Source organism: Cimex lectularius, unplaced genomic scaffold, assembly GCF_000648675.2.
Source record: "Cimex lectularius strain Harlan isolate CLEC.00 unplaced genomic scaffold, Clec_2.1 scaffold66, whole genome shotgun sequence".
In the NCBI taxonomy this organism is placed as follows: domain Eukaryota; kingdom Metazoa; phylum Arthropoda; class Insecta; order Hemiptera; family Cimicidae; genus Cimex; species Cimex lectularius.
In genome coordinates, this window is record NW_019392701.1 from 1,255,544 (window position 1) to 1,280,676 (window position 25,133).

At 37.2% G+C, this 25,133-nt stretch overlaps 1 protein-coding gene across 1 annotated transcript; it reads right to left on the bottom strand.

Moving 5' to 3' along the window:
* Nucleotides 1–389: 389 nt before the first annotated feature.
* LOC112126656 lies at nucleotides 390–23,178 on the bottom strand. Its single transcript, XM_024226129.1, has 4 exons — nucleotides 23,132–23,178; nucleotides 12,002–12,162; nucleotides 11,250–11,931; nucleotides 390–1,021 (listed from the first exon to the last, which is right to left on the bottom strand). The coding sequence occupies exons 2-4, from the start codon at nucleotides 12,115–12,117 to the stop codon at nucleotides 818–820; spliced, it is 1,002 nt and encodes a 333-aa protein (XP_024081897.1). The 5' UTR covers nucleotides 12,118–12,162; nucleotides 23,132–23,178; the 3' UTR covers nucleotides 390–817.
* Nucleotides 23,179–25,133: the final 1,955 nt, after the last annotated feature.

Below are 25,133 nucleotides of genomic sequence, written 5' to 3' on the forward strand. Positions count from 1 at the left end.
ATCTCATAGTTTGATTCTAATTCATATAAATAATAGTTACATGACACCACATTTTGTCACAAAAATTGATTGTCTCAATTATTGACAATGACTTATTAACATAAATAAAGTATAACAGATGAGCAATGATGTAACACAAAACAAATAAATTAGCATTCACCAAAAGAGAAGCATAATTTTAATTTGGTCACAATAATCTGGGATGTTCATTACCATGACTGGGCATCAGATTTCAGATTTTGTTTTTAATAATCTGATGCTAGCATTTTAAATAAATAGTAATAGGCATATGTTGTAGTGCAAAACAGATTGCATTAAATAAAACAATATCCATCAAATAAATAAGCGTTAACAGAAAATAAAAATCAATTATGAAATGTAGGAACTTTTTGAAATTATTTTATAAAGAAGAAACTGTGCATCTCATTACAATTAATAATTTGCATATTGTTATTTACAATGGTTATGTACAAGAAAGGATGATTGAAACCTAAACGGACATAAAGATGAATCATTTTAATAAGATGATCCTAGTTTGAAAAGTCACCAATGTCTCTCTCTCTCTCTCTCTCTCTCTCTCTCTCTCTCTCTCTCTCTCTCTCTCACTCTCTCTCACTATTGTCTCAGTCTCTATATTTCCTACTTACATATTTCTCTTACTATTTTTCCATTATACACATTCCTTTATATACATGCATATGAGAATCTGATATGTCTTGATTTGTTGTCTTCACTCATTTTGTAAGAACGTGTTTTGTGTTTTTTTTTCTTTAAGTGAAAAACATTTTTGATTGTGACTTGTGCATGAATTGATTTCTTACAAAGAGCCAAAAATCCTTTTTCCATTCGTAATTAATAGACTAACAACAACAACACACAGTATGAAGACAACGATGCTCAAAAACGAAATGACGACCAGACAGATGCACCGCTGTTGTTTTCTAATTTTCAACCGTTTTATTAACTTTTCCGCCTGATCTTGATCAAGTGTAAAATCTCCCCTTGGCCGACCTGGAAACTCCTGAAAACGACAATAACAAAATTATTCATTCGTTTTTGTTACGATTTTTCTTTTGTAGGTCTTATAATGTGTACAATCGTGAAAATATGAATCTTGCAGCCTAACTTAACGTGAGAAAGTTGGGCAAGCAAGTGCGAAGCCTTTTCTTCAAAATTTGAACCAAAAGTTAAACCGCATCATCGGTTTTTTTTCATCATAATGTTATAAAAAGTTATATATGTTATAAAAACACAATAGTGACAGTCAATTGTTTTAATGGTTCTGTCTGAACTGTTTATTCCACAGGAAATTTAGCTTCGGAGTTTAGGTTGGTCGTTTTCAATCATTTTGTTCCGCCTAGTCTCACTTGTTGTTCTCTGACAGGAGCTTTTCACCACCTAAAACATAATTATTTATTTCCCATCCAAGTCATGGGATTTACTCTTTGTCTGACACTGTCTATCTAAATTCTGTTGTTGAGTCGTTCAAGATCATTTTTTTCTATTAGATGCGTTTCAGCTTTTCGAAATGTTCAAACAAAACGGAGGATAGAGGACCAAAACTAATGGAAAAGGCCAAACTAAGGGTTGTTATACTCGACTCTGCCCTCTCAACTACCTCATAAAGAAGATGGGCAAAGCAGAGCCAGAAATATTACCGGCCAGAAATACAGATTTGCCATAATCGTTTCTCAGGCTTTCCAGGACTATTAAATTGCGAGGTGTATTTATTAGCAAGAGTTGGTGAAATGATGCACAAGCAGTCGACCCGTTTGACATTCGGTGGTCGAACCAGTTCACACGGGCCGACTGGATTATTATTCTAAATACCAATGGGATATTTTTACATATAAAATGCAACTGGAGGAAAAAAAGAAACGATCATCTTGTCCGATTTAGTTTCTACGATAAATACTCCTATTTATATAATTTTGTGAGAATCTCATTTGCAAATGGACTTGTAAGAATAACTAGTGGTCGCGAATTGGAGTGTGGAAGACCAAGTTTACATTCATCATTTGGTTAATAAATTAGACACGGTCGAAAACACTGATCACCAGCGGAAGTGTAGGAAATAATTGGAGCGAGACTGACGCCGATAATCATAACTATTTCTGACTAGATTTTACCGATTCATTTATTTTATTTTTTTAATTAATTAAAGAAAATGGAATTTGAGAAAAAAAAATAGTTTTATTAATATTTTTTTCTTCTTCAAATTAATGTTTACATCATTCGAGAGTCTATTGGAAAAGTCAGCTTATGAGGTCATGTCCAATTATACGTTTTAAGGGGGTTTATTAAGTCTTTTAAAAATCCTTTCTTCCGCTGCTATCTAAATAGAGTGGAAACCGTATAAGTTATAGCAATTGCTTGGAAAATGCACTTTTTCCTGTAAAAGGCACTTTCCTCGACGCCTCTTCGCGCATCTCTTTTGGTATGGGAATTGGCTTACCGTATCCGGACTGTCGCTTCCGTCGATGCTTCAACCTGACCAGAAACAGCAGAAATATACAGAGCCAAAAATGGTAATGGTGGTTATTCAAAGATAACATGTAATAAAAGTGTCTTGTGTATTTATTCTAACTACACCATATACGTTACAAAACCTCTTCTTGTGTTTCTGTTTGATCATAAGAAAATTATTAATTTTACCTTCTTTTGTTAATCCTGCAGATTCTTTCTGATAAACCGAGCTAAGTCTTCTAGTCACACCTCAGAGTGCTTTTTCGCCTCGACCTATCTATGTCAATACTCTATTTCATTCATGCGTCTTCATTTTGTTAACTGTTAGTGAAGCCCCTTGGTGCTCCTAATTCATTTAAACTCATTTTTATTTCATAGTATATTATGGTATCTCATTCACTTCATTATGGCAATTATTCTCAAGTTTCAATTCATTCTGTCATTACACCTTATTTTTTGCCTTCCCAGCGGTAGTTATTTTATTGGAAATCACAGGTGGAACGCAGAAGAAAGCGGCCCACGTCGGAAGTAATAAATATTTATCTCTACTAAGATAAGAATTTTGGGGAAACGGTAATATGGTCGTTCCTGATCAATTTAGCCGCTTATTTTTGATGGTTTGGTCGAAGTTTGCGAGAAGCCGAAACGCGTCTTATAGACAAAAATGATCTTGAACGACCAAACAACAGAATTTAGTGCTGCGTGAGTCAACGAGGAAATCCCATTATGTGGATGGGAAATAAATAATTTTGTTTTAGGTGGTTAAAAGCTCCTGTCATAGAAAAACAAATAAAGACTAGGCGGAGCAAAATGATCGGAAACGACGAAGCTACAGGTCACCGTAAAGATATCCAGAAGAAATTTCACAATATTTTATTGTTATAGCTGAATTTATTGTGGAACAAAAAGAAACGTCAAAACAATTGAATATCAATATTATATGTAGTTCATTTAAACTTTATAAAATAATGATGAAAAACCTATATTGCGGTTCAAATTTTGAAGAAAAGGCGTCGCGAGTTCTCTACTTTAACTTTGGCTGTTAGATTCGTATAAATTATTATACTTTGAATACTATCTATTTTTGTGAGAGACCTTCTTGTCCCATAATCTTTCAGCAGCGAGAGTATCAGCCAAGGCTGGTTTCTCAAAGACATGTCTGAGAATAAGCAGTGCTGAGCGTATGCTGTGACCGGGTGAAAATCGTATTACTTATTTGTAAGTTGGAAAATCACCATTCCATCTAATATCAAACTAAACCAAGTATTCAAATAGGTCCTCAGAAGATTACTCCAAGTTTTTTTACTACGTCTCAGACTTCACTATGCACAATGACCTTAAACGTTCATTTCGTTAAAGAATTGATCCGTTTCCGCTTCCTTGCGTTTCATACTGATCTTCATTCTACTGCTGAAGACCACCCCATCGGTTACGTCCCATCTGAAGAAAGTCCCATCAAATAACGATGGCCACGAGACCTCCTCGCTCTTAATACGATAACAAATTGAGTGGCAGAGTTTGTTGGTTTGTTTGTATGGGTACATTCATGAATAGGATGATGATGATGTAGAAAGGCGACTAGGAAGTGAGGGTTTATTTTCTCAAAACATATACACCGCAGACCACTGGCGGCGGAAATTTCTCAAAAGTAAAAATAATTTCATTTTTATCCCTTGACGTCTTTCATTCCCTAAGAAATCAGAAATGTTTGGACTTGAAGATTGATTCAAGCAGGTCTCTATTTTTGTTATGCTAACTACTGTTTGCACTGTGAATTTTTCAGGACGTTCCAACAGTTTCATTGACACGTGAGCAACGTTTTATTCTTGCTATCTGTTCAAAAACATCTGTAAAGAAAAAAGTAAGATTGGGAAATGTAAGTGGGTTAAGTGCAACGGGAAAAGTAAGGACTCTCGCACGCATCAACACACACCGCACACACGAAAACTTTCAAACATCGGTGTTGGAATATTGAAAGAAAGTAGAAACTTCCCGCAAATAAGCTTTAGAGAATATGATTTAGAAATTTGAAAAACCCAAGAGCGCCTGAAGAAGAAAGAAATGAGGACGAAAGGAAAACAATTTGGACGGGGCTATCCAAGGGGCAGCCCTGCTAACTCCCTCAACCATACAAGAACTTACGACTATAACATAAGTTTTTCTTCCGGTTTTCAGACGATTTCTAAACCCTTTTTTAATAGTTTTGTTTAATCCTTTCTTAAGTTGGTTTTTCAAGGAAAAACAAAGTCAAAAAGTGGGCGCCATTCAAGCGTTAATTCAAAATCAACCATAAATTTTAAATATTATGATGTCTCATTATTTACTTCTGTCATCATCAATACCAAGTTTTTTTATACAGTTTAAAATAATTAATATAAAACAAAAACTAATATCAAAGGCAAAGAAATTAATCCTATCACTCCATGTTCAAACTCTTCTATCGTTTACCACAAGAGCGTGGCTCCTCAAGACAATCAGATCTGGCATCGGTGCTGGGCTGGCATCTGACATGATTTGATGATTACTGCATGTTCACATTGAAAAAACAGTCTTGCCCTTCACTTTACATCAATGAAGAGAAATTTCCATTGAAGTCAAATACTTAGAACTATACCTAGGCGGCTACGTGGAATCTCCACACAAGACAACTCTTTAATGTAGTTTTCAAGCAAGCTGAACTTTAGCAATTTTGCAAAATGGCTAGCGGGAAATTCTATGAGTTTAGATTGGCGCCTAATAAATCATTGTTGCCAATACACTGGCAAAAAGCCGGAACAACACTGCGCTGGTGGGATTTCCTGCTAGCCTTAAACAAAATTGCTAAAGTTCGTCTTGCTCTAAAATAACTTTGGGCAAGAAAGAGTTATGAGACAACTGAACAGAAAACTTGCACGACTATGAATACCTCTAGGGTCGCACATATACAAGATCTTTATACAAGATTTTATATATATATATATTACGCAGGGTGGGCGACCAAGACCCGAGGGGCAAGATTTTACTGAGAGCAATCACAGAGTGGAACTGTGGGGTTCTGTCAAGTCATCCAACATTCAGCGCATCCAATCCTTCCAATCAGAAGTGCTCAGACTAATCATCAAAGCCCTTTACTACGCCACTAACCTTTCCTTCTGTAACGAACTTATCTGTTCCTGATTCTAAAAGTTTCATGCCAACCTCTCGATCCATCCTAACCTTACTTCTCGAACCCTTTACCCCCCCCCTATACATTCCAACCCCGAGAACCCGCCACATCGCCTTAAATGACGATGTCCACGAGACTTCCTTGCTCCTTAATCCCTCACACTAAGTGCCAGCATTTTGGTTTCTCATGGCATGTGTCCTACGGGTGCACCGCTGGCATTAGTGTTAATACTGTGACCGTTTGAAAAAAAAAGTGTTGTGATCACATTTGTATTAAAGTACAAATATATATAGGAAACAAGTAAAATAATTGATTATAAAAAATAAAAATTGTTGATTATCAACTCGCGCATTGTGGGTGGCATTCTTGTCCAATTCTTTCGAAATTTATGTTTGCGACGTCTAATTTCACAAGTGTACAATTCTACTTGAGGACGTACGAAATGAGCCTTCGTTGAACGGAACTCTGAACTCTTTGGTGATGGTTGGCTAAGAACGGTCGGAGGAAAGTTAACCGGTTACTTCACAAAAGACCTTGTGTTGTTCTTATCAACTGACCTAAATGAGCACAAACAATCCTACTTGCTCACAATTTAAACCGGTGAACAAAAAGCGCAATTAATAATTGCAAAAATGTTCTCCTTGGCACAACGATTTATTTCTAATCAAAGATATATATGATTGTTTTTTTTTCTTTAATGAAGACGTATCTAACGTATTTATCGGTTGATAAATTCAGAACTATTAAATAAACAACAATGTATTCTCGCCAGGTTTTGTTTTGTTAATTTTTTCTGTTACAGATGTTTTTAATTGGTGTAAATTCTCTGATAGTGGAGTAAATTTAATTCGTACTTCAGCCAATCGCTGCCGATTTCATTAAGTCTCACATCCGACTACTGATTATATGAAACTAGATGAAAACCTGAATTTATTCAAGGGAAAATCATCTTTTATTAAAAGCAAAAGATTTTTCCATTAAAAAACATTAATTGGTAAGATTTTAATTGCGCGTGGAATACCAATTGCGACGTCTTATAATCAAAGCTTAGTATAATTAATTTTCTAATTTTATTGAAATTAAGGTGAAAGAAGAAGATTTTGTGATTCTATTAACGATCATAGGCAGTTCGAAGCGTGACTTGACTTTTTATCTTCATTTTTTTCCCAACTTAATATTTCTACTGCATCAAATATTAAATACACATCAATTATTCACTCTTCTTAGAAGAATCAGCCTTCACACAAAAAATAAATCACAATGTTTATTTCGTAACTCTCAAAAATCAAAATAAAAAATAAATCCAAAAATTCTTGCATGAATTTTGGTACTGAATGATGAGAAATACTCTGCAGGATTATTTACTGCGAGATGTTGAGCATTCGTAAAAAGGTCATCGACGGCCAAAATGTAATGCAAACAAAGCGAGAATGAGCGGATCGATTAGTAATGAAGATCAAGGAAGAGACTGTTACCAAACAGGATAAACCAAATTTTGTAGGGCATACTCCTCTATGCCTATTTGGCCAATTAAATCATATAACGGTGGAAATTTTATATACTGTAAATATATTTTAAAAGTGTAGAGATTAGTGACCGTTAATCGATAGTTATTCAGATATCGTGAGATGCGATCGGGTGTGATGTAGGTTTCAGAAAAACATTTTCTTTATCGTGCCAACGTTTCGATCTTTTATTGAGATCATCTTCAGGGCCTGGGATTTACAAACAATGTTTACATTTAACAAATACATTTAGGATGTGGATAAGTGAATTTATACAATGCAAAATATATTTTATATTCAAACAAAGTATTTCTACTCACTCAAAGTGTTTGTCTTCTGTGTAATTGTGCCATCCTTGTGTGTCGTGTTGAGAGTGCCAGTGAGATTTTGCTGTTTCATGTTTATATATGTTTGGTTTTGAGGGGGTGGGGAAGGAAGTCGGTATATAAAAGACAATTTTGTGCAAGGCGTCGGCTTCTTTGAAGTGAAAAAAGCCGACAAAGGGGAACAATGTGTTGGTAATAGTTCGGCCAGATTATCCTTTCAGGATTATATAGAAAGGGGATAAATAGGAAAAGGAAAGCTAAATTGTTGGAAAATTAGACTATGTGAAAAGTATTTGATGTGTGGAATGTAATGTAATGATATATGTATGTTATCTATATTGTATTTGGTTAATGATATTGGCGTAGCTGCGACTGAGTTTACATGTATCTGTTCTGTAATTGATGCTGTGTTTATCTCTGTTAATATAAAACATTGCTAAGAAATTAAGTTTATATTTGTTTTGTTCTGTATGTAATATTTTTGCATTTTTGAAGTCAAAATTGTGTTGGTGTTCAAAGTGGTGGGTAGCGAGTGCTGTAGGATTTTGCATGGGTTTTTTGCAACCATAGATATGTTGCTTTAATCTCTTGTCCAGATATTGGGATTTAAGACCGATGATACTAATAAAAAGTTTTGTTAAAAAACATCTTGATAGTTCGATCCATAATGGATTAGCAATTGAATATTGCCACTGCCCTCTTTTAGGTTAAGCCATTTGGTTGACATAAAGCCGGACAGAATCGTTGATTACTGAAATATTGACCAAAGTTTATCCATTTTCACTAACAATGGGAGGGCGTGGGATCGTCGATTTCGATTAAAATATTTGCGCTGATACTAAATGGAAAATATTACGCGTGTCAGAGCGTTCTTTCCAATGTACACTAGGAACCAAAGAAAACAATTTTTTTTAAATTACTGTCTCACTCCATAATATAACAAATGTTTTAGAGTTGTAGATCTGACCGGATTTTACAGCCAATATGAATTTTCAGTTGGAGACATGACCACAAACATAAGGCAGATACTGACGCCTCGATGATCCCACAAGGGCGCATTTTTAGTCCCATCCTGTATATTCACACCGCTCACCTGCCAGTCCACACCATTGCTGGCACCCGGGAGTTCTCATCAAATTAAAGCAGTTCCCACCTTTTTGTATCTAATCCTAAAATCCTATCTAACATATGGATGCTTTTTGAAGGAGGGCTTTGCTTTGGCAATGTACGGCAATGAGTTCTCAAAGATAAGGCGGCATCCTACAAGGGAGCATTCTAGGCCATATTCATACTATATACGTATAGACCCGCATAAGCCTGTTTATTTAACGTGAACGTAATTTGGGTGCATTTCCTCGGTCAGTTTGAATTTGCACCATTCTTCGATGGGCCTAAGATGCTCCTGTATTTGGAGGTAGCTTGGGTAACATTGGAGTTAGGAGGTACAATTGTGGTGTCATCCGCGTAGCTTAGCTGTATATAAATTCTGACCGTCCTAGACAACCCAACCTATCCTTGAAAACCCTTTCATTTTGCATATTCCCATATGTGATGAGTGCAGCTCCTCTAGTTCAGCGGACTACAATGATGTGGGTATAACTACCCGGTATCTCCATAGCAAAATTTCCTTTTCGACATGCAGTTCTTCCCTTTCCTGCGCCGGGAAAATGGAACCAGTTCTTCATCTGGTTTTTCTGGCCACCCAACATTCAGATATGTATTAACCTTGGTTAATAAGCGATCTTTTTTTTTTTTTTTTTTGTCGCAGAAAGGATGTCTCTCAAGTTCAAGGGAAGGTGATCATTGTCTTCAAAAGCATAGTACAGTGATCGGTCGATATCCTCAAGGTCCTCTGACTGTTCTGGAAGTGACGCTCGTGATAGCCAATCTGCGATGTTTTCGTTAGTCCATTTATGTTTAGTGGTCTAACTGACCATTTTAATTATTTCAATTAATTATTCTTTTTATGTAAGGTTTAGGTTGAGATGAAAACGTAAGTGACACGAGTGGGATTCGACCCACGACCTTCGGCTCAATACGCCGCTGCTCTAACCCCTTGAGCTATCGTGATTTCGAACCACTCGGAGACCAACTCCCCATCTCAACCTTGAACCTTTCGAATTTTCTCTCTTTTTTAATTTTTCAAATGTCGTGCAATAAGGATTTAATTCTCAACGACTGAAGTGGCCATGTGGAGCTGTTAGAGTTAGGGGTTAGAAAAGCGGCGTATTGAGCCGGTCGTGGGTTCGAATCCCGCTCGTGACATTAACTTTTTCATCATAACCAAGACCTTACATAAAAAGAATAATTAAATGAAATAGTTTTTGTTAGTCGTGACACATTCAATATCAAACTTATAATTTGCCAGTAACAGTGCTCAACGTTGGAGTCTTTTCGCAGCACATGTTGGGATTCTCCGTTTAGGTCCAAAATTCGCAAGCACAGGTTTATTATCATTTACTAGTGTCCATTTCCGTCCGTACAGGTAGAGATGAAATCGTTCAACTCCGAATATTAACGCAGCAGCATTCTTATGCAGCTGTGAATAAGCCTTTTCTGCTCTAGTCAGTGCCCTACTTGCAAACGTAATATGCTTCTCTTCTCCATCAGGGAACGGAGTAAACCGGATTGTAGTGAGGTAATGATCGATTTGATTTCACTACTCTCTTGATGTTCTGGATGGCCTTGTCACATTCTTCATCCTATTTCCACTGCGAACTTTTCTTCAACAGTTTATATAGAAGATTAAGTGACCTAGGCAGCGATCATAAAAATGTAGCTAAGTAAGGAACCCTAAAAATTCTTGGAGTTCATTAACGTTTGAAGGTTTGAGTGATTGAAGAACTGCCTTCACTTTTTCATCCGTTGAGTGCAAACCCTGTTCATCAATTCGGAACCCTAGATATTCGATTGAAGTTTTCCCAAACTCACACTTCTTCTTAGATAAGGTGAGTCCAGCATCCTTAAACTTCTCCAACACGAGGATGATCCGCCCCTTTAGTTCTGGTAATGATTTGGCTCCGACAAAAACATCGACCAAAAGTGCTGACACACTATCTATGCCTCCCTGATAATCTTCTGAAATTTCGCAGGCGCTGGAGATATGCCATATGGCATGCGGGTGTACCTGTAAAGACCTTTTTGAGTTGTTATTACCACGTAATGTTTCTTGAGCTGTCTTCTATTCCACACTGTTGATATGCATTAGACAGTTCCATTTTGGCACCCGATTCCCACCAAATCTCTGGAACAGATCTTCAATCCGAGGTATAGAGTCCATTTTTAGTGGAGGATTTATAATGAGTTTATAATCTCCGCAAATTCTGACAGAACCATCCATTTTTTAGCACTGGGTCAATTGGTGACCCGTAGGGGCTGAATTCACTGGGCTCTAGAATTCCTTCTTACCAACTGGTCTAATCTCGTTAAAGGAAATGACAGATAAAATAACTCACAGAAGATGCTGGAAGCAGAAACGACTCTGACAAACCAAAATAAAAACGAAATAATTCAGGAATAAATACAACCATAAAAGCTAAAAATAAGCAAATATTACAACTGAAGAAGACATGAGCGAGAATATGTAGACCAGGATTGTCGTGAGAACAACTTTTTACAAACCAGTTTAATGACAAAACCTGACGCACTCGTGTTGGCCATTGCTCATCGTCCAATAAACTTCCAGTAAAACCAGGAATTAACAAGTGGTTATATGGGTTAACTAAACGTCTGAATCTGTATCTTATTCGTTCCAACCGTTTTGGTCACAAAATCACGCACATAAGAAAAAAAATATTAAAAACTTACTTTTATCACCATTCGTTCTTTTTGAAAGAAGTGAATAGTTTTTTCGTCGAAAATTTCCTTCGGAAGTTTAGGGCAGGAATGGGCGATCAAGGGACCAGTCACCACGTTGGCGTTTAAGAAGGACTGCTTGATGCGGGGCAAAGATGAATAGACTTTCGAGAGGGTTTGGGCAGAGGAAGAAGCCGTCAGTTCGGAGAAGCCGCTGCTGCTGGCTGAAGACCTCGTTTCTGTTTTGACGTCCCCATTTATCATGAGTTTCAGCTTTCTTTCTGGCCAATCTTTTGCGTCCACATCGTCTGACAGATTCACGCCCGTCTCCTGGTCGGCGACGGCTTTATTCGTGGCAAAATCGATTTTCGAATTCAAGAACGTCGGATCCTGTAAGAGGCACATCTGCCGTTGTGCTTTCCTATGTATCTTCGCAGATAGATCTGTCTTGAATCCGTCATCGATAAGCTGTGTCGTTTCGTCTTTCGGCCAAACTGGACGAGGGACGGTCGCGTCTATCCTGTCCTCGGGTATCGTGTTCAAAGGATACCTGACCCTTTTCATGAAATTGTCCTCGGCGGCCTTTTGAGCCTCGTCGTCCAAGCTGATGGTTTCAACTGATATCTTATAACCGTCTTTTTTATTGTCATTACGACCCACGCAGTACTCGTCGTCCACGTAGAGAGGATTTATTCTGAAATAAATAAAACTTAAAAACTTATAATAATAAAACGGTTTGTTAATAAAACTTTTAAACAGTGTACCTGCTCACTGCATAGATTTCATTGACTTTAGACTGTGATCCAATAATTGCTAAAGGATCTTCCGTAATTATATTAGATGTTGAATTTGGACGGTAAGTCGATAACCACTTCAGCATGGTTCCTTTGTTGACCTTCCTACTTTAGATAGATCCATTTCTAATCTACAAAACACAAAATAACTATATATTATATCAACAGTTGTTGGTTCGATGTCGACGAGGAATTAGAACCTTTCGAATTTTCCTTCCTTTTTGTCTTCCTTTTTGCGGCGTATTTAACCGAAGGTCGTGGGTTCGAATCCCGCTAGTGACACTAGCTTTTTCATTTCAACCAATACCTTACATAAAGATTAATTAATTGAAAGAAGTTATTTGGTCAATCGGACCACGATATATAATAGATTTGGAACAAATGTTGTAATGGGAGGATGTGGACTGTAAAAAGATTTCGCAAGGTGTACGTGATATGATTCTCACGAATTTGTTGTTTCGTTCGCGGCTACAGACAAGTCTGCGCGAAAGTATAAAAAGGAAATCTGTACATTTAGTTAAGTATTTTTCAAATTTGAACATCCTTCGTCGTTGCCATGAGGTCGTAGCGGCAGCAAATCACAGTCTTCTACTTCAGTAGGATTAAGGAAAACCAAACTAAAGCACCACCGAAGCCATTTTATCCAGTTGCATTTTTTTTCTTTGTAACCAATTGACCACCCGAATTTTCTCCCGCCATGCTTTTGTCAAATGAAACCTACAGTGTTTATTTTACCAAGCGGCTAAATTTTCCTAATTGCCTGGTGTGTGCACATTGCAAAATCGATTGTTTTGCTCGAATCGTAATAGAACTTTTTCATAACAATCTATGATAGCTCTGAAACAATCCTCATACTTTTTTGACCGTTCAAGTAACCGTGCACAGAAAACAACTGAAGGAAATACTTCGGACAATACTCGAAGGTTCCATCAATGTACACTGTCTTACATCCAACGAAAGTAGGAAGAAGGTTGTGTGAACTACTGAAAATTACAATTTTTGTTTCTGCATCGTTCCTCATTAGGGAATTTTCTCCCTTCTTCGTCTTTGTATCCATGCTGGCAATTGCACGGGAACTTCATTTATGTTTTTCGGAAAAGGGTGGAAAAATTTCCTTTTGGAATCGTAAATGCTTTCCTAATCTTGGTAACATCCCTCAATGAAGAGCATGTGGTATGTCATTAAGACTCAAACGAATAATTTTGGACGGTCTAGCACCGATGATTATAAGTGAATTTGTAATTGTTTAAATTAAGAGTACACAACTACGCTGCCTTGTGGTCTCAGAAAATTGATAGCTACTCGATATTAAAGTGGACAAAAAGTTTTGTTTTCTACATTTTGTTGTTTACGATTTGCTTTTTTTTTATTCTTTACTGAATAATTTTTTAAATTAGGAAATAAATATTTTCTTGTTATATGTACTATTTTTATAACCAAACCTATTTTTGTTATACATAATATAAATAAACGTTAATACATTAAAGATTAAGGGTGGTTCGTTGATTTTTTCCATCAGTGTATATAAGTATTCACTTCTACAGGAATTGAGAGGAACGTGTACGTACAGAACGCGCCAGCATCGGCCAGTATGGTCGTAAAAAATATTTGAATTGTGCTGACACATGTCTGTCCGTGTCTGTAGCATTGTCACGCTTTGTATGAGTGTCTAAACTAGTGCGATAGTGACTATTTGAAAAATTTAAAAAATCTGCCTTCATCGTCTACAAGCTTTTTGTAGAACTCACTAGTTTTCGTAGTCCACTTGACCAATTAATAAAGGTTTTTAGTTGAGATAAAAAAGTCAGTGTCACGAGCGGGATTTGAACACACGATCTTCGGATATATACGCCGCTGCTCTACCACTTGAGCTATCGTGACCTCGATCCACTCGGACACTTTGAAAAATGGCAAAAAAGGAGGGAAAATTCAAACTATGGGGTTGAGATGGGAAGTTAGTGTCCGAGTGGATTTGGTACACAGATGGATCTAGAACACAAGAAGGTACGGGGGCAGGAGTATTCGGACCCGGAACCAAATACTCAGAACCCATGGGAAAACACACCAGTATCTTCCAAGCTGAGATTCACGCAATTGAAAGATGTATCCAATTCAATCTAAGTAAAGGATACAAAAACAAGAATATAGCTATCATGTCAGATAGTCAAGCAGCCATCAAAGCACTAAGCTCAAGTATCATTAGTTCAAGGACCAAGAATGGTGCTGAACTGCAAAAACAAATTAAACACACTAGGTATGCAGAATAAACTCAGCCTCTGCTGGGTCCCAGGACACATGGGAGTAGAAGGCAATGAGAAAGCGGACACCCTTGCAAGGAAAGGGGCTGCCACACCGCTGATATGACCCGAACCCTTCTGTGGCATAGGAATCCACACTATTAACGAATATCTCAGACAGAAGGACAAAAATAAAATGAAGGAACAATGGAATTCACTCATTGGACATAGACAATCCAAGAATCTGCTAACCAATTTTGGCAAGAAAGAAATCACAGAATGTGTCAAAGGAAGCAGGAACAGACTGCGAATCCTAACAGGATTCCTAACAGGACACTGTAGATTAAATGAACACTTAAAGAAAATTGGAACAATCCAAGATGGCACATGTAGATTCTGCAAGGAAGCAGAAAAGACACCAACACACTTACTAACAAACTGCGGAGCTACATTAGCCCGCAGGAGGATATGTTTTGGGATGTACAATGTGACCATAGAAGAGCTTCAACCATTAAAACCGGGCCTATTAATCAAGTTTCTTGATGAAATAGGACTCACCGATGTGCTTTAGGCAGAGAGCGGGGGATACAATAGCTCTCAAAGGGCGCGGTATACCATACCCTGAAATATTACATCTACATCTACATCTATTATTTTTGTTATATATGTAAGTTATGTTAATCTGGACCATTTTGTGCTCCTTCTGTACCCGTGATTAGTTTGATATAACGTTTTTTTCATTAATTTTTCATATGGTGTGTGATAGTAAAGGGAGAGCGGGTAAAAAATACATCTGGCGTTCTCGGAAAATAAATGCATCAAATTGGACTTTGAACTTCGATGCTCGAGACTTCGACCGAGAAAGACGTGTTTTGCTGCCCAGCGGGTTTGGTGTATTGTCGCCGAGAGTATTTGAGTGGTAAGTAGAAGACAAACCTTTACTTCAAATTATTCACTTTTCTTTACATCTCTTTTCATTTGCATTTGACATTGGTATTTGTTATCAATTTACAAAGAAGTATTTTGATTTTCAGTAATTATAAGCGTATTCATTCATTTAGTTTTGTCATAAACTGAGTTTTCAAATCTTATCTGGTACTTAGATTAAGTACCCAATGAGTGTAGAATCGGGGGGAGGGGGTCCCTCACCCCAATAACACGCCTCCGGTAACCCCTAAATTTAATACAAACAGCGCAAATGAGTTCTCCTTCCAAGATGTTATAAGAATAAGCAATTCTACTTTTTTAAAGATCGCCACAAACGAAAACAAACCTTTATTTACAGGGAGTTCTTCTAATAAATGTAGTAAAGCTGACATAGGCAAATCAGAACTGATAGCACAGAGAGAAAATGCCCGTAAAGAAACAAATAGGCTTCTAGCGAAAAACAGGTTAATATTAATGATTCAGGACCCTTTTTCGTGTTTGTTGAAAGCATGGATAAAGATTTAGGCAATGTCCACCCAATGCTGTTTGGTAAATGGTTTTTTCAGGACCCCATGTTAAACAAAAAGTCTGTTTTAGACATTCGCATAACAGGTAAGAATCGAATTAAAGTCTCAACTGCCAATAGAGAGGCAGCCAACTACTTAACGGAAAGTTCGATATTGTTAAAAGAAAATCTCTTTGTTGTTGAAAATCTCCCGGATTTCTTACTTTAAAAAAGGAGTAATCAGAAATGTAGACATTAATCTAGACATAAGTGCAATCTCCAATAGAAACAGTATCGGTTGAACGAATGCGCAAATTTGAAAATGTTGGAGAACAGGTTAAAATTACCGTGTTGTCCACATGTATTATTTCTTTCCGTGGTCAAAAAATTCCAGAGTTCATCTCTATGTACGATAGTTACTGCCGAGTTAAGTATATATCCCTCCGGTGAAACAATGTACCAACTGCCTGAGATACAATCATATAGTTTCTCAATGTCGGAGCAAGCAAAAATGCTTGAAATATGGCGAAGAGCATGCCCAAATAGAATGTACTAGGCCTTACTCCGAAATTGTATGCATCCTCTGCGGTAAAAACCACTTGGCTAATAGCAAGGTCTGCGAGGGGTATAAAAAAAAATCGAGGATAATATGGAAAAATATGGATAGAGTACATATGCATCTGTGCTTAGTAAAAATAAGTACGACTTATTGTCGGGTTTTCAGGAAAGCTCAAAAGACACTGATTTCCCACCCCCTCCTATGCGGCGACAATTCAGGAAACAACTGCTTTGATCTACCCGAGCTCGGCCAACCAAGGTTACAAAAGTGAATATGTCAAAAAAAATCTGGTAGCCCCGAAGAAGGAATTACCCACGAAAGTCGCCTGCGATCTTATAGCAACCAATACGCCTCCTCAGTGGCTGAAATATATATAAAACTCTTAACAAATTTAACAAAAGTTTACCTGTGCGTAAAATGTTTAACAAAGAAATGGTAGATGAAAGAGGTTTAGTTTTATACAAATTAGTCGAAAGGAATCCTCTAATAATTCATCATCTAAAAAATAGTATCATCTCATTCAACCATGGAAATATGTAGTGCTGAGTCTGGAGCAGAGTAAGTATGAGGAAAAATAATTAGATATAATAAGCGTTCTCACCTCTAACGACCTTTCTTTAATTCAAATTTAAATATTATGGAGACATGAATAAATCCAATGTCCATAAGTATGCCAAAATAATGCAAAGGAACATAGTTCCTTACCTGCCAATAGAAGCTTCCTAGAGTCCTATCTCCCCGACTCCATCCAAATAGTGGCCATAAAAGCTATCAACCTGTTACAATAGTGTCTATCAACATAAGTACCAAAATCCAAAGTAAGAATCTTATATGGGATGATTTATTTGGTCAATTCTCTCACCCGGTTTTAATAGGCGGATATTTTAATCCCCACCACCAAAGCTGGAGCTGTTCATTTAAAGACGCAGCAGGTACGACCCTACTTGAAGCTCGGTCGGCATGGGCTCTGTTTTTTAAATAACGGATCCTCGACTCTAGTTTCAAATCCGGGTAATAATCCTTCCGCTTCAGACATTTCAATTATTTCATCTTCTCTCACCTCTTCAGCCCTATGGGATGTCCTCCCGGACCGTTTCGGGTCAACTTAGGGGAGCCCGATGGGATCAGTATCGTTCAGAAAAAGAAAAGTCCATTGAAGTAAATCCTCCTAACAATTATACTGAGTTTGTCAAAAGTATTGATAGTGCCTCGTCGAACAATAGTTCTCGTACATCTGGTGCCTATGATGCCGGTGGAAACCATGTATAGAATATAAGGAACAACAAGTAGAAAAAGCAAGGAACATCCTATTTGTAAAGAGAAATCCGGGAGGACATCCGAGAATCTTAATCTTCCGTTCGATATCCTACAGAATAGAGCTCTTAGACTTTGCCTTGGTGCTCTATCCTCTACCCCTACCAATGTCGTTGAGGAGGAAACTAATGTAGAGCCCTGCATCTCAGAAGACAGAGACTCACTGCTAATTTTTTGACTGCTTGGTCGCAGAGTTGGCTGCTATGCGACAGGCTCGCTGGCAAAAGTTATTTATACTGACGGCTCAAAATTCCAGAAGGGCGTAGGGGCTGCAATTTTAGATACAGACAACAACCACCAAATTTTAATTAAAGTCCAAATATTTGCTCAATATTTTCTGCAGAGGCGATAGCATTAAAAGTAGCGATAAAGTATGCAGTCGTTCTAGATGCAATCAATGCCATAATTTTGTCAGAAAGTCTCAGTGTATATCCGCGATTAAAAGTACCAAATCGCCGCGGGACTCTATCATTGCAGAAATTAAGAGTATAATTTGGGTTAAAGCTCACAGTTCCAATCGACATAATAACCAGGTAGTTGGCCTAAGGAGGCAGTATAGAGCCCTGAGCTCCCAGGGCGTGTTTAACCCCGGGCTGTGGGAAGGTTGTGGACTTTTCCATGAGTACTCGGTACTGTGTAAATGGTTTTTATCCGCAATCCTCTAATATAGCCCGCATTTAGAAAAGGTGGGAAGACATCTTCCCAAATAGGCAGGGAGCTTGGATGTTCCACCTGACCAGTGATTGCGGCCTGGTGGGCTCGGCCAGTGGTGCCCTAGGCTGCTGGCCTCCTTAGGAAAATTGATTAAGTACATATAAGTAGAATGGCTAGATGAGGAGGAAAAAAAAGGAAAAAAGGGTGCTAAGGGGGGGGGGTTATACTGATTACGTTATACTGATCCTAAAGATGTATTTTCGGATGTGTTTATATCTCGGGAAATAAATAGTACAAATTGTTCGTCTTTAAACCTCGAAGCACTATACTAATCCTATGTAACGATAATCAAAATATTTAACTCGCTGCTGTGCTTGACTTTGTTTTATGATTTGCATGGTCAATTCTTAAGTATGAAAAACGCGCCTGCAGATGCTCGATAAGCTCTGCTATCAGGGTCGTTGAGAACAAGCAATTCGGACAGCTATGAGTGATGCCGCCCAAATTTCGGAGGGAGTAGCTCACCCTCAGCTATGTGGCGGCGTCCTTGCCAAACCGGGACAACCGCTTTCAGGTTCGATCCTTAGATGACAGTGTAGTAGAATATACGAGCGACTTCAGACCCGGACGCGACCTCTAGGAATTCGCTTAGGCGAAGCATCAGGGCTGGGTCACTTGGGGTACTCGAGCTGGACAACCGGCTGACTGGTCCTCCCAGCCTTACTCGTTCGGTTAAGATCTCCCGTGCTTAGCCAAGTCATATACTCCGCCATACCTTTACCGTAAGTTCTTGAAGCTGAAATCAATGTGCTGGTTTTCCGTTCGCCTTTACAGACGGGTCTAAGAAAGATGAATGTGTGGCGTGTACCCTGAATCTTCGTCGTTTCGTACGGCAGAACTTTAAAAGATTTGGCACGCGCTTGTGGTGATGCGAGATGATGGTGGCTCTGCCTACCTGGTCTGCACCGACTCCCTCAGCGCTATTACTGCTGTCTGTAGCAGGTTTTCCGTAGTGCTTTTGTTGGGGAGATACCACGAATTGGAGCGTTTTGGCAAAACGATGGTTGTTGTCTAAGTACCTGGACACATAGGTCTGGAGGGTAATGAAAAGTCGGACGAGTCGTCTAAGGCCGGGACGTCCCAACCTCCGAACTTAACCACCACGATCCGGCTCTCCGACGCTAAGAATGCAATAAAAACATAATTATAATAAACTGCGGATGGCAGCGTCAATGGGCCGGATCGACAGAGAAGCTCTCGTGTATCAAGGGCACTGTCGATGGGTGGCCCTCGGAGGATCTGACTCGTAGAAAAAGGTCTATCCTTACCCGACGCCATGCGATCCTTTTTTAAAAAAGGATTGAACACCGCATTCACTCCATCATTCACCATTTCTATAAGCCATGCGAGGTTGAAACATACAGGCCGAAGACACATCCAAATTCCTTTTGTTCAAATGTTTTTGGCCTACTTTACGGAAAGAGTGTTTTGTATTTTGTAACTTTTTATATACCTAATCTCATTTAATACACTCCTGCATTTCATGTTCTTATTCTAGGTAAAAATATAAAAAACTGATATCATTGAAAAATATGCACTACGAAGGCAGAAACCCTAATTAAAAAGAATATGTTAACAATTTAAACCCGCGATCGTGGGTTCGACTTCCTTTGTAGTTTGTCGCCGCTGAAATTTTCTATCACACTTCCCTTCCACCATACAAATCAACCATCACAAGTACGTTCTCTGACTAATATGGAAAACATAAGGCCATATTTAAAAAAAATGCTTTTTTACTTTACTAGGAGGGTCTGGTAATTTTTGCAAGTTTTTAATGTATTTAATATAATTTAATAAGATCTTGCATATTATTTTCTTATAGGTATTGGTAATGCAACAAAAGCAGAAAAACATATTTGAAAAAATTATTTAAATTAGTTAGGATACTTTTTCTCGGCTCCTAGGGCCCATTGGCAAGAACATTGACAGTTTTCTAATATCTTTCGACCTAGTGTTGCCAAAAAAAGTCTCATTTTTTCGTTTTCATCCCACGTCTGTAGCCTCTCCTTGGATGAGTTGGAAATAAGCAGATCAAAAAACAATTTTCAAGTTATTTTAAACAACAAATCCTAAAAAACGTAAATTCACAAGTAACGCAATAGTTTCAATATTTCTACAATCTCAATACAGTTTTTTTATTGAAATTTATTCCAAGTTTTGGTAAAGTTTTAGCGATTTGCAAATTTAAATACGTGCTTTGTTTTAAAGGCACAATTTTTCTTCTTTTTACCTTTCTTGGTTACGATGAACTAGATTATCGACCTGCTGGATACAAGAAGTCTTTTCAGAGGATCTTCGGAAGAGGTCAAAACAGAGAAAACTTCCTTACGGTTTTCGCCGAGCTTTCGACAGTTTTATACTGTCATCTTCAGGGCCTGTTTTATTATCATATAAACAAACAATTAAAACATGAAAAAACAANTTTTATTTTAATTTTTTTTAATGATTATTTAGAGATCGTGCGATGGGTCTGGTGTGATGTAGGTTTAGAAAAACATTTTCTTTGTCGTGCCAACGTTTCGATCTTTATTGAGATCATCTTCAGGGCCTGGGATTTATAAACATTGTTTAAATTATACAAATGAATTTATGCAATGGTGTACACAATATAGAAATTTTAGGTTCAATCAAAGTTTTTATACTACATAAAGTGTGTGTTTTCTGTGTAAATGTGTTACTGTTGTGTGTCGTGTTGAGAGTGTTAGTGAGATATCAATGTTTTTGTTTATACATGTTTGATTTTGAAGGCGTGGGAAGGAAGTGGTGATAGACATTTATTTTTCTATGAGGAGTCGGCTTCTTTGAGTGAAAAGGACCGACAATACTATATCGCTAAATTATACACACTTTTCTTTTAATTTAAAACAATTGTTTTAAAAATTTCCATGGCTTCATAGTTTAAATGGCGGCATAATAAAACGATTTAAAAAAGACTCCTGCTTATGCTTATGGAATGTCCACAAACGTCTTAAAAATAATAAATGAAGCAATCCCCCCCCCCATTGGCACATTAGATAAACCTACGTTTTGGACAGGGATATTTCCTTCAATTTATAAAGTTGTAACACCTGTTTTCAAATGAAGCGGCTTTAGAAATAATATTAAACAACTTCATATATAAAAATGAAACTCTTTCTTCTTGCCAATTTAGCTTTAGACGGGGTCGGGGAACCGGTGGTTTGTTGCACTCTTCAGAGTACACTGCAGTATATTTATGAAATTCTAGAAAAAAATAATGTTAATTATATTGATACTGTGCGATCTGACTCGAGCTTTTGACACAATAAATCACGACCTATTCTTAGAGAAACTAACAGCATTATGGTGTTAGGGGTACTGCTATTTAATTTTGTAAAAGATGCCTTGTAAATAGACAACAAATTGTACAAGTTAACAATAACACTTCACGTCAGCGAACTGGAATATGTGCCGTACCTCAGGGTTCAATCCTAGGACCACTTTTCTTTTAACTTTTTTAAATTTTTTTTATTGCTTTTATTGTATATTACAATTTTTATATACGTTTCTTTTAACGTATATGTCAATGATTTAAGCAGCTTTGTAAATGAGGTTTATGTTAATATTAAGCTATTCCAACTTAATGATAATACAAGTTTCATATCTAGCTGTGATTAAGTTTTATGGATTTTTAAGCTGTATAAATGATTATTTTCACTTCAATTTCCTGGTTTTAAATGTTGAAAAATAATCAGTTTTTTTCACTAACGGGATTTGATATTAATGTTAAATTCTTAGGGTTCAAATTTTACAATAACTTAAGTTGGCATAGTCACATTAATGAAAAAAGTATAAAACTTCCAAAAGTATGCTATGTAATTTAAAAAATTGAGGTATCAAGTAGACAGTAACGTCTTGAAAATGCTGTACATCTGTCTTTTCCAGGGTATAACTGGCATAGTTGGAGAAGCTATGCTGTGAAGATTTTTAAAGTTACAAAAGAAAGGCTTTGCGCATAATGTGCTACAAAGAACACAGTAAACTTCTAATTTGTAAATTAAACGTGATTACTACCCCTGGTTTGGTCGGGCATTCTAACATTAAATATTTAAGAGAAAAGTTACCAAAGGGTCTGCAATGACACCTCAGTAAATACTAAGCGGCCAACAAAACTTAGAACTGCCGAAAAAAAAGTATTTAATAGTAACGATTTGTTCGCCAAGAATTTTCAATATGTTGCCATTGACTGTATGAGAAAAGTCCACACATAAGTTTATAAATATCGTAAAGGAAAAAAAAACATAAAAAAATCCTTTTACAATGTGAAAAAATATCGAATTGTAAGCCTTAATGAAATATAATTATAAATTATTTCTTAGATCCTTAAACTTATATTACACAAGATTGAACTATTGCCATGAATTACTAAAAATAAATTCAACCAAATACTATAATTTTTCTTATAACAGGGTACATAAATATATTTATGAAAATATAATTAATATCAGAAATTTCAGAACTTTAGTCAGTTACCGAAAATTTATACATTCATACATTCTTGACTATAATAGATTAAGTTTCTCAGTCTTTTTTTTAAATAATATTATTTTTTACTTTTTTTATTATAATAAAAATTTTACAACCCCTGCTATCCGACACAACTATTTATACTTATGGCAAGCAGGCTGTAATAGAAAAGTAACAAATTATTTTTATAATTATGTGCTAATTTTTTTATTGTCGACTTCCAATCTAAAAAACTGTATTACCTTTTGTATTTTCCATTATGGCGAAATAAAGATTTATTATTATTATTACGAGGGACAAACTAAAATAAAAATTTCCCTGGTCAGTTTTTAATATTTCAAAACTTAAAAAGAACTTACGAAAGAGCTGATCCAGAATAGACTTAAGACGAGGTAGCGGCCGTGGGAACAATTTCGTTACTGGGATCTATTGCAACTGCTCCCGTGCTTGAGATGAAACATGTGAAATGAGTAAAAGTAGAAGGGATCCCCCTCTTTGAAACCCATATGTCCGCGCGAAATATTCTCTAATACCAAGTTTAATAAATAATAGTATAATCATTACCACAGGGAAGGGGGGGGGGCAGTTGTGGAGGAGCGTTCTTCATCCTTTACCCTATACAGCATCGAGACGCCTTTAAGGCTAGTATACACTCATAGACAAAATCGCGTGACTGTCTACAGACAAACAGCCGATTTTGTCTGTAGACTGTTGCGGAACAAATCCAAGATGACCTAGAACCTTAGTCACGCATCCACACATGCACAGCTCAGTTAAACTAGCTTCCGTTATAACATGACGAGTGAGATAGTGGGTTGCGGCTTTGATATTTGTGCAATTTTCATTTTTGACCAAAAAAAGGAAAATTAATCGTAAACGTTGCTGGACAAGGGCCGTCTTAGCAGATGGTCCTTATTTCTCCTTTCATATTGCGGTTTTTATAATCTTTCGATGTGACATCCCATAAACAACGCCATCCACACAGTGTTATATCTGGATGTTTCAGAAGATGAGACCTCATAATGTTGTGGACCCAAAAACCATTAAGGTCTGGTCATAAATCTGAAAAGTCCAAAATTCCGCGCCTGGTTCTTCTTTCTTCGTTCTTGATTATTACTTGAACCATTTTCTTCGATGATGTGAGGCAGTCTTGAGGCTACACCACTTTTCTGGTTGATCAAAGGAAGAAGCCATAAAGTGCAATTCCATTCAAACGTAGTAAAGTCCATTAGGACTGAATTCTTGCTATGATTTGGAATCATATGTCTATGTCGTCTGTTCATCGAAGTAGTAAGTTTTGATCAAGAGGATGGCATTTGGAACATGGAGTGGCAGACCTGGTATTGGTTTATACAAAAAAATCCTGTTTTATAGCTTTTAAAATTAGCTTTTATTATTAAATTTTAGAATGGTCAAATTTATTATTTTCTTGTTTGTTTTTATTTTTGTTATTGTTATCATTTTTTTCTATTTTTTTAAATAATCAAAATGAAGTGAACTTTTAATTTTTGGCATGATTTTGTACTTTTTTATAAATTAAATTAACAACAAAATGAAACTTTAAAGAGACTGATTTGTGTAACTTTTAATAAACAGTTAAGGATTAAAATATAGCTTAATTTATACTAGGTTGATTACATGCTTTAAGTTGCGTTATGTGTGCCTTTCTTATTTTTTGGGGATCGTTTATATCTCCTAGCGTTGGCTTTTCCTATTTGATCGTTTATAGTTATTTGGTACATTCAAACAGTTCATATTGGTAACGTATTTAGAGGATAACGACTGGGCGGTGCTAAAGGAAGCTCAGCGCGCAGCCCTGCTCGCTGTCACCCAGGCATACAGGACTGTATCCACGATGGCCCTACAAGTCATTGCTGGCCGACCGCCCATCGATCTAAAAGCAAAAGCCTTATGCGCCAAATGGGAAATAAAGAATGGACGCCTACCTCGCATCCCAGCCACGAGCACGGAAGAAGCAGATGAGTGGATGGTGAGGGAATGGCAGCTGGGATGGGACGATTCTTCTAAGGGTATCGACTCCTCCCCAACATAGCAAATCGACTGAAGATGAAGCATCTAGCCATTTACCATTACACGTCTCAGCTAGTGACAGGACATGGAGATTTTACCGCGAAGCTCCATGCCTTCAGACTCAAACCAAGCCCGATGTGCGAGTGCGGAGAAGAAGAAACGGCGGAACATGTCTTGCTTAGATGTGAAATCCTCATCGTTCCCCGAGTACGCTGGCTCTTCGAGATAAATGAGCAAGCGGCGACTATGGACGCCTTAAGAACAGCGATCGTCACTCGGGCGGGATTCAACGCGACACAAAAGATGTGGAAAAGCGTATGAGACACAAAG